Source organism: Mizuhopecten yessoensis, unplaced genomic scaffold, assembly GCF_002113885.1.
Source record: "Mizuhopecten yessoensis strain PY_sf001 unplaced genomic scaffold, ASM211388v2 scaffold11033, whole genome shotgun sequence".
Taxonomy (NCBI): domain Eukaryota; kingdom Metazoa; phylum Mollusca; class Bivalvia; order Pectinida; family Pectinidae; genus Mizuhopecten; species Mizuhopecten yessoensis.
In genome coordinates, this window is record NW_018408845.1 from 407,757 (window position 1) to 421,649 (window position 13,893).

General features: G+C 34.8%; 2 protein-coding genes across 3 annotated transcripts in view; both read right to left on the minus strand.

Moving 5' to 3' along the window:
- LOC110464775 (tRNA-specific adenosine deaminase 1-like) overlaps positions 1–1,121 on the minus strand; it is a 9,583-nt gene extending 8,462 nt beyond the window's left edge. The window contains exon 1 of one of the 2 annotated variants that reach the window (XM_021520163.1): positions 1,077–1,121. The gene's annotated coding sequence lies outside the window, so the exon portion shown is untranslated. Of the gene's footprint in view, positions 1–858; positions 947–1,076 lie in introns of those variants that run through there. The other variant, XM_021520165.1, reaches the window with a different exon arrangement.
- Positions 1,122–4,754: 3,633 nt separating this feature from the next.
- Positions 4,755–13,835, minus strand: LOC110464776 (gamma-aminobutyric acid receptor-associated protein-like 2). Its single transcript, XM_021520166.1, has 4 exons — positions 13,685–13,835; positions 10,365–10,420; positions 9,859–10,031; positions 4,755–6,891 (listed from the first exon to the last, which is right to left on the minus strand). Exons 1-4 carry the CDS (start codon positions 13,716–13,718, stop codon positions 6,801–6,803), a joined length of 354 nt encoding a protein of 117 aa, XP_021375841.1. The 5' UTR covers positions 13,719–13,835; the 3' UTR covers positions 4,755–6,800.
- Positions 13,836–13,893: the final 58 nt, after the last annotated feature.

Below are 13,893 nucleotides of genomic sequence, written 5' to 3' on the forward strand. Positions count from 1 at the left end.
CCCCCCTCCAAATAAACAAAATGATGGTATTAATCATCATTGATACTGGGGTAAAAAGTCACATACCTACTCAGTACTGTGTTACTAGCCCCTATTTGCATGGGCCCTGACAACCAGACTTAAGACATTTTGACAGATAGATATCTGGTGTGGGACAGACATCTGTCTGTAAAAATGTCTTAGTATGGTGTCAGGACCAGAGGAAACTCTAGCTATATGTAGCGGACCTGGACTGGGTCCTTCGTTGGCTACTAGATTATCTAAGCTCAATTGGTAGAACTTCCGTCTAGAGTTCGGAGGGTCCCGGGTTCGAAGCCCGGTCTCAGGCCGTGCATTTTTCCTCACTTGTTACATACATACTGTAACAAATTAGGTAAGTATAGTGTGATGCAGAGGTGAGAGAAAATGATGTTGAGAATCCATGCACCTTTCAGGTACTTTTCTTAATTTATACCCGTGATTTATCTGTGATCACTCAATGTCTCCATTAGATATGTAATAGTTTTAAACAGAATGATTGCCTTCATTAAATAATAATATATGTGTAGCCCTCAAGCATACATGTCGTCAAATAAAATCCATTACAAATTAGGAAAAGTTTGTATGTTTCTCAGTGTGAAACTCTTTTTTTAAATAGGTGTGTATGATTGTATCACAACAGTTCTAGGCAGCCAAGCACATAGGCTAAATAATAAATTGATTTCTGAGCAAATAATAATTCACCTGTTCACTTTTGAACAAAATTAATCAATAAGTTATTTAATTAGACTTTTTTGCAAAGTTTCGCAAAATAACATTGTGTTACTGACGGCCATGTAAATAAATGTCATTTGTTTCAATTTACTGCTCTTGACTTACAGATGAAACGTGAAACTAGCGTTCTGACAACTGAACTGGCCGAGCAGCATCACCTTGCAGTATAAGTTACAGTAGATTGGCTTTCTCCAGGATTACTTCATAATTATATTGTCACTATTATGTCTAAGTTCAGGATGGGTAATGCATATGCTTAAATGTTTATCATTTGTTCTTTACTCTGCCTTGACAAACTCGCAATCAAGCTATAGTAAGCTTACCAGAGCATCCACCATACATGTGTTTACACAGGAAACAGAAACATTGAATCAAGGGAGGTAATTCCAACAGTAATTTATTTTAGATAAATAAAGTGTGCTATTTCATAATATTTTGAACATACGTTACATGTATGTGTTTTATTTAGAAGATCAATAAACCTTTCCAAAAACTCTTTCCAAATCACTGTTTAGTAAATTAGTTACTCTATTACTAAATAAACTTACAATTGCAAAGGTCTAATAAGTAAATAACAATAATAATCATTTTGGCAACATTGGCAATGCATAAAGTGAGATGTTACCCAGGTACATTTGTTACTTATACATAACTAAGAAGTTATTAATGTGATACAAGTCATTTTCAGGTCACAGTGGCAGATTTTGTTGTTCATAGGATTACGGTCGCGCTAGCTTAGGGGTCGCAGGTTCAACCCCGTTGGAACCACACTACTCTCTGAATACCACAGGCTGCTCTCTGACTGGACGTTTTTCCTTTTTTTCTGATCATGCACATTTTTTTATTGAAAACTTGCAAGAAAAAAGGGAACCTATTGTCATAACATGGTAAACTAATAAATTATTTATGGATAATCATGCACTTATGAAATGCATATTCACCTGGTTTTAAAATAAATTACCCTATTAAATAGACAGACAGAAAAATGCTGATTTTAATGCAATATATATGTCACTTTTTTCAATGGTATGTGTCTGAGGAGACGTCTGGCCTATAAGTCTGTCTGAGGAGACGTCTGGACTTTAAGTCTGTCTGAGGAGACGCCTGGACTTTAAGTCTGTCTGAGGAGACATCTGGACTTTAAGTCTGTCTGAGGAGACGTCTGGACTTTAAGTCTGTCTGTATAGACGTCTGGATTTTAAGTCTGTCTGAGGAGACGTCTGGACTTTAAGTCTGTCTGAGGAGACGTCTGGACTTTAAGTCTGTCTGAGGAGACGCCTGGACTTTAAGTCTGTCTGAGGAGATGCCTGGACTTTAAGTCTGTCTGAGGAGATGCCTGGACTTTAAGTCTGTCTGAGGAGATGCCTGGACTTTAAGTCTGTCTGTGGAGACGTCTGGACTTTAAGTCTGTCTGAGGAGACGCCTGGACTTTAAGTCTGTCTGAGGAGACGCCTGGACTTTAAGTCTGTCTGTATAGACGTCTGGATTTTAAGTCTGTCTGAGGAGACGTCTGGACTTTAAGTCTGTCTGAGGAGACGTCTGGACTTTAAGTCTGTCTGAGGAGACGTCTGGACTTTAAGTCTGTCTGTGGAGATGTCTGGACTTTAAGTCTGTCTGATGAGACGTCTGGACTTTTAAGTCTGTCTGAGGAGACGTCTGGACTTTAAGTCTGTCTGAGGAGACGTCTGGACTTTAAGTCTGTCTGAGGAGACGTCTGGACTTTAAGTCTGTCTGTGGAGATGTCTGGACTTTAAGTCTGTCTGATGAGACGTCTGGACTTTTAAGTCTGTCTGAGGAGACGTCTGGACTTTAAGTCTGTCTGAGGAGATGTCTGGACTTTAAGTCTGTCTGAGGAGACGTCTGGACTTTAAGTCTGTCTGTGGAGACAATTGAGTGATCTTGCAGAGTCTCTTGGACATTGGTCCGAGTCTCTTGGACATTGGTCAGTCTGTGAAGAAACTGTACATTTATTTGCAGACAATAATAATTTTTGCAGCACTAAACTCTCTTGAATATCTCTGTTTGGCAAGACATTTGAGTGATCTTTTAGACATCTGTCTGGGGGAGACATTTTAAAGCGAGTCTAAGACCTTTGTCATTTATATCCATCTTGAAGAGACACTCTTGGAATTTCCAGCTGCCTTGGAAGATAATTAGAGCATGAAGAGTTCCTTCAATTTGCTATTTATCACCGCTGGTTATATAGATCACTGCCAATCATACCACTGATGTATAATTAGGACACCTGGAAAAATATTTTTCAAATAATATTTCCAGCAGAAATTATATTTACATTCTGCTACTGATCAACAAACACTATTCTCTGTTGTGTGAGGCGCGGATTTAGGGGGGGCACACCCGGCCCCCCCCCTTTTGGCAGTGGACTGACCTTTTCCGGGCCGGCCGAACAATTCTAAAATGCATCAAATAATGCACGGAGCTTGTATAAAAAAAATCTGGGGCTATGCCCCCCACATCCCATACGGCATCCTAGCAAATATTGTGGGTTTCCGTTTTCTGATATTTTTACTATATTTTCTTTATCAAAACAATATTTGTTGGCATCGCTACGCTCGTCTACTTTGTATCTTGACCCTCAAGTGTGGATTTTATTTTACCACCTCTGCAAAACCCCAAGTTGCAACTTGCAAAGCTCGGCGGAAATATACTAGCATAAGTTGCATAATTATATTATTGACCGCTCGTTATACATGATCTGAAAATTAACACTTTTTATTGTAACCTTCCTAACCGCCCGGGCGATATTAATCATATCTTTCGGCTGACAATATTATGTATAATCGACTAAACATATCCATTCAATTATTTTGGTATTATGTATATTGTTGGAACTGTTCAACTATCTTGTAGACAATATTTAATATCTCATTGTGGTACTTATAGCTTACCATCGTGTACGTACAAGAAAGTACAAGAAAGTATCTTCACACAGCATACTATTGTGTACATAGTAATAAGTTGTATGTACCAGAATGAGATGATATGCTGTACTTACAAGTATGTTAATTTTAAATTAAATTTAAGGGCGACGCGTATGTGCCTCCTAAGTTATACCATTTTAACCAGATAGCTTAGCAAATGTACCACTGTTGGTAATATGCACGCCCTTACATGAGTTAATCAGCGTGGACATTTCAGATATATCATTGTCTACTCTAGTGAATTAGTCAACAATTATAAAACGCGGGACTATATAGCTAGTGGTCTTGGGTGTCGCACTGATTTGAAACTTATCCGTTTGTTTAGCAACTTAGTGATGCCATGAGTAACTCATTAATTAAACAGCAACGATGTTATGGTGTTATTTGTTCTTGTGTACAACAAACTATTACATGAAGTACTGTACTGTAGGTACAATGTCTGAAGACTAGATATTGTGCGTCCCTACATATATTTTTTCACGTAGGACCTCTCGTATCCCCCTTGCGGGCGGGTAATAATGAACAATCCCCTGTGGATTCATACATTTGTCATCACCAGGTTGCCCCTATAATAATACCATCTGACTTCTAAAAGACGCTATTGATAGAGAATTTGAACCGAAACTTTAATAATGTTCTTTCCAGTACACAAAACAAAGTCTTTGGGCCATACTTAAAATGTTTTTTTTCTTTTTGTTAATTACACATAAAAACAATCTTCAGAATACAGGAAATTGCTTCTGAGACGTTCTAGAAAACACAATTTTTTGGGGGGAGATCCCCCAAACCCCCCTTAAAGGGAGGGGGAAGACCCCCTCCCGTACCCTCCCCCTCCTCGCGCTATGCGCTCGGGGTGCTGCCTTTGGCAGCACACTGTTGAATATTGAGAAATATTTCTCGGCCCCCCCCTTTTAGAAAATCCTGGATCAACCCCTGATTCTGACTGATAATAGTCACTTCTAACCTCATGATCATATTTCACTTCCTTGCAACACATGTCGGGTGACGTCTCTGACATGTTGACTGTCTTGAAATTTCATTGATCACAAAAAGAACACCTTTCTTTTGGTAACATAACTTTATTTACAGAAAATGCGAAATGGAACTTATAATACAAATACATGATAAAACGAAATGGAATAATGTCATGATCAAAGTAGATATAATAACACTGAACATTTTGTAAGATATCCGAATTGTTTGATGCATTTGACCTAGAAATACTAATTATCTGAAACAATTAAGTTGATCTTTGTTGCTGAATAACGAAACTACAGCTAACACTCAGCCAATTTACAACCAATATTATAAAGTAAAATTATAAAATAAAATAAAAAGTCAAGTTAAAAGTGCTGTAGCAGAACTGTACACTGTTGATGGACTAGAGTAAAACTTGTTGCAATAAAAAAAATCCTAATGAACAAAGTATAGTGCTGACAGTTTATACACAATTAAATTACAAAGAATTCATCACCATGAGTAAATTATCTTTTGAACTCAAATCTTTCAGTTTGTGTTTTTCATTTTAAATCATATTATATCACCTGATGAATCCATATACAAAAAAATTCAGGCTTTTTCTTGACACAAATCTGTAATATCTCAAAGTGATAATAGAACCAAAATGAAATAAAAAGCTCTATTTAGATTACATAAAGTAGAATGTGGAAATAACTTCACTGCTTGTCCAATACAATGTTAAATGCTATTGTAACAGATTTAAATTCTATAGACAAAGACTTTCTTATTTTGATAATGTTAAATCACAGTAGGTTAACATTTATTTGGAAGAATAATTGTCATTTTCATTTTGAAAATGTTTACAGCCATACTTTCATTAGTTGAGGATGTTTACAGCCAAACTTCCATTAGTTGAGAATGTTTACAGCCAAACTTCCATTAGTTGAGAATGTTTACAGCCATGCTTCTTTTAGTTAAGAATGTTTACAGCTCAACTTTTATTTTTCGTTGAAAATGTTTACAGTCAAACTTCCATTAGTTGAGAATGTTAACAGCAACCACACTAGATTGAATGTTTACATCGGCTGAAAAGGTTTACAGCCAAGCTACCATTTGGTTGGCCAGTTAAGGTAATTAAGACATGACTTTGAATGTATTTGTGAGATGAGAACAGAGAACTGTTGTAGTGTATTGAGCTTTAGCAAGTAACTGAAAAATAACATTCAATTGAAGTTAATTTCCCGGTCAAGCCAAAATGAGAAAAAAAAGAGAAATATGGTATTGACGTCTCTGTCACTGTAATTAATAATAAGTGTTCAATGCATAGCTACAAATGGTTGTGTATTACCAAACTATCTCACACAAGGCCATCCCAGAGTAAACTCTATCATACATCTATACACAAACATGTAACTCCCAACACAACATACATTTATTTATACAACACACTGTTTACAACACATTGATCACTATCCGAAAACATCATTTGTTACAACTTCAGTAATTCCCAGCTCTACAGAAACCCATTATTACACAGTTGGCTCGTTTAAACGACACTCACAAACAGATTATGAAAGCATATAATCACATTCTCATAGATTTGACATCTAGAGGTGTAATATAAGATTGCCAAAAGTCTGATTATTTTATACTGAAATGCCACACAATACATTTAAGTACTTGTTATTATTGATCTTCCATAAATACATTTCTGTTTTTGTTGATATAAATGGCTTCAATACTTGTTCTTACTTAATATTTTAAATAGCTACCATGTTCTTTTTTTCCTTTTTAAATGTAAGCAACATCTTCCATCAGTTTTAATTAGTGTCATTATCATTAGGTTAAAAATTTAATAAAAATGACCCACAATAAATTGTAAGTAGTTTCAAGGTTTTCCTAGCTTCAAACTATCTCCAGTTTGCTTATCAACTACCTTCTCCGTCTGTAATTAAGTAGGTGTTCTTTAAAATTGATAGTAACATCTGTATGTCCGAATTAAAGTTAATAATTAACCAAAACCTGCAGTAACAAAACGCAATCTAAAACTGTTGTGCCAATTATGATAAAACAATGATGGTCACAATGCCCATTGTCTGCAGCATTGTGGCCAGGGATAAAGTGATCATGGCTGAGGTTAAAATGTCAGTGGCCGAACGTGTTCTCCCCACTGTAGGCGATGTACAGAAATCCATCCTCATCCTTGTGCTCTTCATATACCTGACCCATACTGGCACTGGAACACAAAAACAAGAGTCAAAGTTATTGTTTTTTTTTTAGATATAATTACATTGAAGGCAGTCATTAAATCATTAGTTTTAACATGAAGCTGTGTCATAAGAGAATGAAAAAATATTCTTTCATAAAACTCTTTGATAGAGCTGTATATGGACAGAAGGCCCAATGGTCGTTTTCTGTTTCTGAAGTAGCAGAATTTGAAGCAGGCATAAAAAGGGACTAGCAGTATAGCGTACATGATCCTTTCCGTAATTTATGCAAAATTCAAGATGGCTACGGCAACCATTTTAAGGTTCATTGTGATCCTTTAGGTATCTTTTAAGAAATAGCATGAACAAATTTTGTTTACAGATGGAATGACTAAGTGATTCACGGATCATGATTGACTGACGGATGCCAGACCACAGACGGAAAGCGTTCTGAACAACCTGCCACCACCTCATGATGACAGGTTTAAAAACTTGGATATTCCATAATGATCGCTATAGGTTCAAGTCAAGACCAAAATGACATGGCATAAAGTCCACTTCTTATTTCACGATATAATTTCACAGATAAATCTGAGGTGTTTGTGATTAAAAAATCACTGTTTAAATGTCCATGACATACTTTGTATTTATTGAGTCAGTCAATGTATAATTACCTATGTATATATATGGGGCAAAGAAGTAATTCCAACAGTGTGGACAAGTTTAGGTTGTCAAATTTTCGGAGCGATGCGCTCCTTTATCAAGACAAAGTGAAACAGAACAGTTACATGTAAATATACAACATATTACAAGAAGATAGAACTGATATACTATAATTGAAAATATAGCCATTATATATAAATATACGAATGTTGTACAATTTCTATCTACATTATGTACCCTGCAAAAATGAGGTGAACGCCAACATAACATCACCTGGTTGAAGTTCAGGTTCTATACACTTTATACCAATGATCAAACTGCTGCCTTAGGGACAGTCAATCTGTGCTTAACATCATACTTCATCACATTACGGTTTCACTACAGCTAGAGGGTAGGTAACATTGTCAGCAGTAATATACAGGTCACTGCTAGTGATCACACACATTGCTGCTCATTTTATATTTCTGTTTACATATATCTATTACAGTTTAAATGTGTGTATTAAGGTAGCAGTAAACATTTTTCATACTTGGGATACATTAACTTTAGCAAACAGTGGTCCCTTATTGTGGCCCCAATTGATGATAACAGGATACAACTATATTTTTCATGTCTAATCCTTTTTAGATAGGCTTGTAGTCTATAGGATTTTCTTCTTGTCTCTGGACTTGATCGACCCTTATTGATCATCTGTAGTCAGGAGCCTGTAGACTTCCTCATGTTTATATGTAAATAAAACTTCTTCATTCCTTATCTTCTGGATATATATCCAGTTCTCCAGAATATTTTCAAAATTTGTATATGTAATATGTAAAATTTGCTCTCTTTTAACATTTATGTAGGAGTCATCACTTTGCATTTACTTAAGATCCCCATCACTTAAAGATGGTTCATGTCAACTTTAGTTAAACTACTGATTGGTTTCCAAAAAAGGAGCTGAAGGATAGACAATGGATAGGGCATGGCACACTACACTATTTGAGACAAAATGAGAGTACAATATAAGGTGACAGAAGCCTGGAGCTCAGGTTCCCTGTTCAGTGTAAAGCTGGTATCTAACTAATGCAAGCCTTCATGTTTATACAGTACTGTATAATAGAGATACCTTTATTTTCAATATTTGGGTACCTCTGATATAACAATGTATATAATAGTTACACATGTATCCCTGGTAAAACAAATCTCCCTCTGACAAACATTGTATAATACACTTCATCATCTACCTCTGGATCAACCACTACCAGTGTATAATAGACTTACACATCTACAATCTACCTCTAGTATACATGTACTGAGAAACAAATTAATCCGACAGAAGTCTTGATACGGACACCAGCTGGTAACTGTACAATGATATGTAGAGGATACATTACACCTGATACTGCTGTATTGACATGTACCTGGGTACTTATCAGACGACCTTGGATAGCCCAGGTAAACTGATATCAAAGTTGACAAATCAGTGATACTAATATTCAAGGTTACAATATAATTTATCCCTAGTAATTTCAATATGTTCGTTTTTGACACCAATAACTGGGATGTACAATTTTATATCTTGAGTTTTAGTCTGTATGGCTGTTTATGAAAAGTTCTCCTAGCCTGACCTACTTTTTCATAGTTTATATTGAAAATATTCACAAGCCCCAACATAACATCTACTAGCCCCAGGAGTAGAAGCCCCAACATAACATCTACTAGCCCCAGGAGTAGTGGCCCCAACATAACATCTACTAGCCCCAGGAGTAGTGGCCCCAACATAACATCTACTAGCCCCAGGAGTAGTGGCCCCAACAAAACATCTGCTAGCCCCAGGAGTAGTGGCCCCAACATAACATCTACTAGCCCCAGGAGTAGTGGCCCCAACATAACATCTGCTAGCCCCAGGAGTAGTGGCCCCAACATAACATCTACTAGCCCCAGGAGTAGTGGCCCCAACATAACATCTACTAGCCCCAACATAACATCTACTAGCCCACATCTACTAGCCCCAACATAACATCTACTAGCCCCAAAAGTAGTGGCCCCAACATAACATCTACTAGCCCAACATAACATCTACTAGCCCCAACATAACATCTACTAGCCCCAGGAGTAGTGGAATTGTATGTATACGCTCCTTCAATTATTGTGCATTCAGACAACTCTCGGATATAAATATCATTCAGTAAAAAGCAAAACTTAAATAATAGGCCAATTTATTACCAGTCAACTACAAAATGACTCAAACAGTCTCAGACTCCCTTAATATCACTCATTCTTGCCGTGAAAATAATTACGAAGCAGCTACTTTCGTAGACAATGTTCCATTATTAGTAGTCTGTGAGATTTACCTTGATTGCGGGAGGACTTTGCCAACAAATAGAAAGATGGCTTTTTCTGACGGTAACTGAATACGTTTACGAATAATCCACATGAACTGTGCTACAGAAATGTCATTAGGAACAAGAAATTTGCGTTTGTCTATATCCTGTATCTGTGACTTGGGGTCCTTCTCAACAATCACCTGGAAAAGATACAAGGAAGCATGCAAGTGAATAATATCAATTCCTATCAAGTAAGTTAGTAAGGGAGAACAATAATATTACGTAGTTCTAAAAGTATTCATTATCATAGACCTGAAAACATTGATGACTTCAGTCTGAATTAATTTGCCATCATTTTAAATAGATAGTACATCACCATGTTTTCATATTAATTGACGTTGTACTAAAATTAACATTACCTCTATTGTTACAGGATTATTGTTTAGAAAGCAGATATAGAACAATTAACTTGTACATAATTAACAGTATATATACAGTACAAAAAAATACTATATAACTAATCTTTAACTTACTGGAATCCTTTCTGGGTATTTCTCCTTTATCTTTGCCGACTCTGCTTTTCTTTGTTCTGAAACAGAAGAAAATCATTATTTTTGGAAAAGTGGACAGTTTTTGAGGCACACCTACAACATTGTATACATGGCATAACCTGAATAAAAATCTTAGTTATTTTACACTCTTTACATAGGCAAAAAAATCATTCCACTATTCCAGGAAACATACTTATGGACTCAGTAAGTTTCATAACTTGCTTCAAGATATTTTCAATGTTATATTCAACAAATACATGTTCATTGAAACAAAACAAAGCAAAGCTTAAATACCAAGCATTGATTGATGTCTGACAAACAAAGCAACAGTTTGCATCAATTCATATATTATTATCTACAAAGACCAACCAGAAATAAGCATTTCAAAAGATGAATATCAATTAATATAAAATAACAGATTTTTTAACAGATTATATTTTTTTTCATGGGGGTATCATCATTTAGCAGATATATGAATATAGATTTTGTAAAAAATGTTCCATATGAAAAATTAATGTTTTCTTATTTTTACTCAACTATTTTTTAGACCAAAAATAAGCTCGTTTAAAAATGAAAGTACCTTAACAGCATGTCATTAAAGCACTGTCTATGTGTTTATAACACCATGTGTTTACAACACTATTTGTTTATAACATTGTGTTTATATCACTATGTGTTTATAACACCAGGTGTTTAATAAAACACTGTCTATGTTTTTATAACATTTTGTGTTTATAACACCATGTGTTTAAAGAACTGTCTATTGGTTTATAATTCAGTTCATGCGTTTATAACATTATGTATCATTATGTGTTTATAAAACTGTTTGCACACTGTTTATACATGTTGTATGCACATGCAGGGTGTTTTGCCTGGTATTTATAGGGTCCAGTACAGCGACCCATTAGCAATTTTAAAAAAGACCTTGCATTTCCCCAATTGCATTAAAAAGCATATTTCCAGTCATTTAATGTACAATGTTCTAAGTATTACCATCCATGAAAGAGCATTTAAAATGCATAAATAACAAACAATTTGAAATTCAATAAACATAAACACTAAAAATTGATGTGTTTATGTATTGCTATACATTTTACTGTAAGAAAAAGAATAGTTTTGCTTATTACATTGCAGCTTTTATTTTTCCAAGCTTATGATAGTTTTCAAGACCTTGTAGTTGTAAATGTGGGAACACTGATTATATTCCCCAATTTTTGCCAAATGACGATGAAATTTTCCTGATGTCTGCTCATGATCAGGGACCCTTTACCAAAATAGCTGACAAAAACCCTGATGTATAAATATTTTTAACACTGCCTATGTATTTTATGTTTACTGTCTATATAATACATGTACATATATCACAGTTTTTTCATTATCTATGTCAACATTCATAAATTGTAATAAACATTTTTATTACATTTTTTGTCAATTTTAGATATAATATATCTATACAAACTGTTCATAATAAATAAATAATGATAATAATAATTTGAGGTTCTTATATACCGCTTTATCACAACCTAGTTTGTAGGTCTTCTCAAAGCGATTCACAAATTATAATCCATGGTTATATATAGTAAACAACTAGTCAAACCACATGGACACAAACAACTAACATTTCAAATTAAAGTGTTTTAAGTATTAGAATTCTATGCAAGTATTGTTTGAGACTGGGGTTATTTATAAAGACTAGCTGACCTATGATATTAAACCTGTTTTACCTGTACAGTACTTGACATTCACATGTACATGTCAGTACAATATGTTATAAACAAACACCTACCCAGGGTCATTTGATGGTAAGATTGTGTAATGACAACAACAGCATATAATTAAACAATGTCAAACAGCTTAGGCCAATCAAACAATATTGTTTGTTTCTGGTTATTCTTCCTACCCTAATTATTTATACCTACCCTAAAACTTATTGGCAATTTTTCCAAGAAAAAAATAATACTGTTAAGTCAAGTTTATTCTTGTAAACAAAACTTACAGAAAACAAATTTAAAGGTGTATTTTATTACATACCTCATTTTTTGCAGACATGTAAAATGGTTTGGTTTGGCCTTATAGCAATCAAATGTTCTGTTCAGACACATCACTACAGGCTATTCTTCTTGTTTAAAAGACAGATGTTGTTTTAAGGGATCAATAATTTGTCTAGAAATGGTATAATTAATTAATATATGACAGCTGATATTTCTTTCATAAACCTTTCTTACTTTTAGTTTTATACTTTTATATTCCTAACTCTAAACATAAATTGTTCCTCTGTGAGGTATTCAAGCTAGAAATTCTTTCTCTGTCAGGTACAAGTATAAGCTAGAAGTATTCTTTGTGAATCCAATATTGACCTGATACCAGCCAATATCAAATATTTTCCTGTTCTAGTATTTAAATAATAAAATCATAACCCAAACATATCCATTTTCTTTTAGATTGAAAACAGTATATTATGATTTACATTTCTGACTACCCTTCAGTGCTGCACAATTCCACAAGCCCAATTTCTTGGGAAAGTAGATTTTATGTCGCTGCTAGAGAACATTTTCAACCTTTAGCTTTACTATATTAGGTTAACATTGGGCTAGCAGAATTTTTCTACGTATATCTGCTTATAATTTAACTAGTCCTTTAAACAGGAAGACGTATATCACTACTCATATATATGTTAAGAAGATGAACATAATATTTATGAGATACATGATTAAACTTGTTTCATTCGCTTCTACATAAATGGGGTGAGCGTAAGCATAAGTAGCACCTATTTTGTATTGGACATCTTAATCACTGAAAATCTGTTCAATGTTGCAAAGAAAACAATGCTAGTGAAAAGTATCAACATTTGGATTCTACATCAGAAACACAACAATGGAATTTGCAATCATGTACTGTACATGGTATTTCTCGTTTGTAATTGTACTTTTTACGCTCTGTTTGGACATAAATCATATAAGAACTGCATATAAACACATTTATAGTGGATTACACGGTCCACTATTTTTAGATCACGATAAGATTCACGTGATACTGTGTTTACCTGACTTCCGAATATGTTGTTGACAATTGCTAAACTATTAAGATGTTTGATACGATTTTAAATTAATTATGATGTTATTTAAGCGAAAAACAACATTAAGTAAGAAAACAATTAAAATGAATACGTTGTCGACTTGTTACAGTATACTACACCGTTGTAACGCATTTCTTTTATTGTGAAATATCCAGCCAAACGGATAACCAAAAAGAAAGTAAAGAAAATGGTGTTTTATCGTTCTTAAATAAAAAGTCATACATACCAAGCGTGTGTTCTTCCCTAAATTTGAACTTCATCTTGTTCCTTAGGTCGAGATAAGCCAAACAACGATCTGGTCACAACTGTAAACAAAGACAGGCAGCTGTAAACTTATCCGTCAAAATGGTTCGCTTCTGTTCCTGTGATCTATGACGTCAGAACCGGAAGTGGGCATCGTTCGGCAGCACTCTAGAGGTTATGTACTGGATATGT

Coding starts and splice junctions, on each gene's coding strand:
- LOC110464776 (XM_021520166.1), bottom strand. CDS start 13,718: ATGAAGTTCAAATTTAGGGAAGAACACACGCTTG. Junction 10,421..13,684: donor TAGGGAAGAACACACGCTTG/GTATGTATGACT, acceptor CTTCTGTTTCAG/AACAAAGAAAAGCAGAGTCG. Junction 10,032..10,364: donor AATACCCAGAAAGGATTCCA/GTAAGTTAAAGA, acceptor TATCTTTTCCAG/GTGATTGTTGAGAAGGACCC.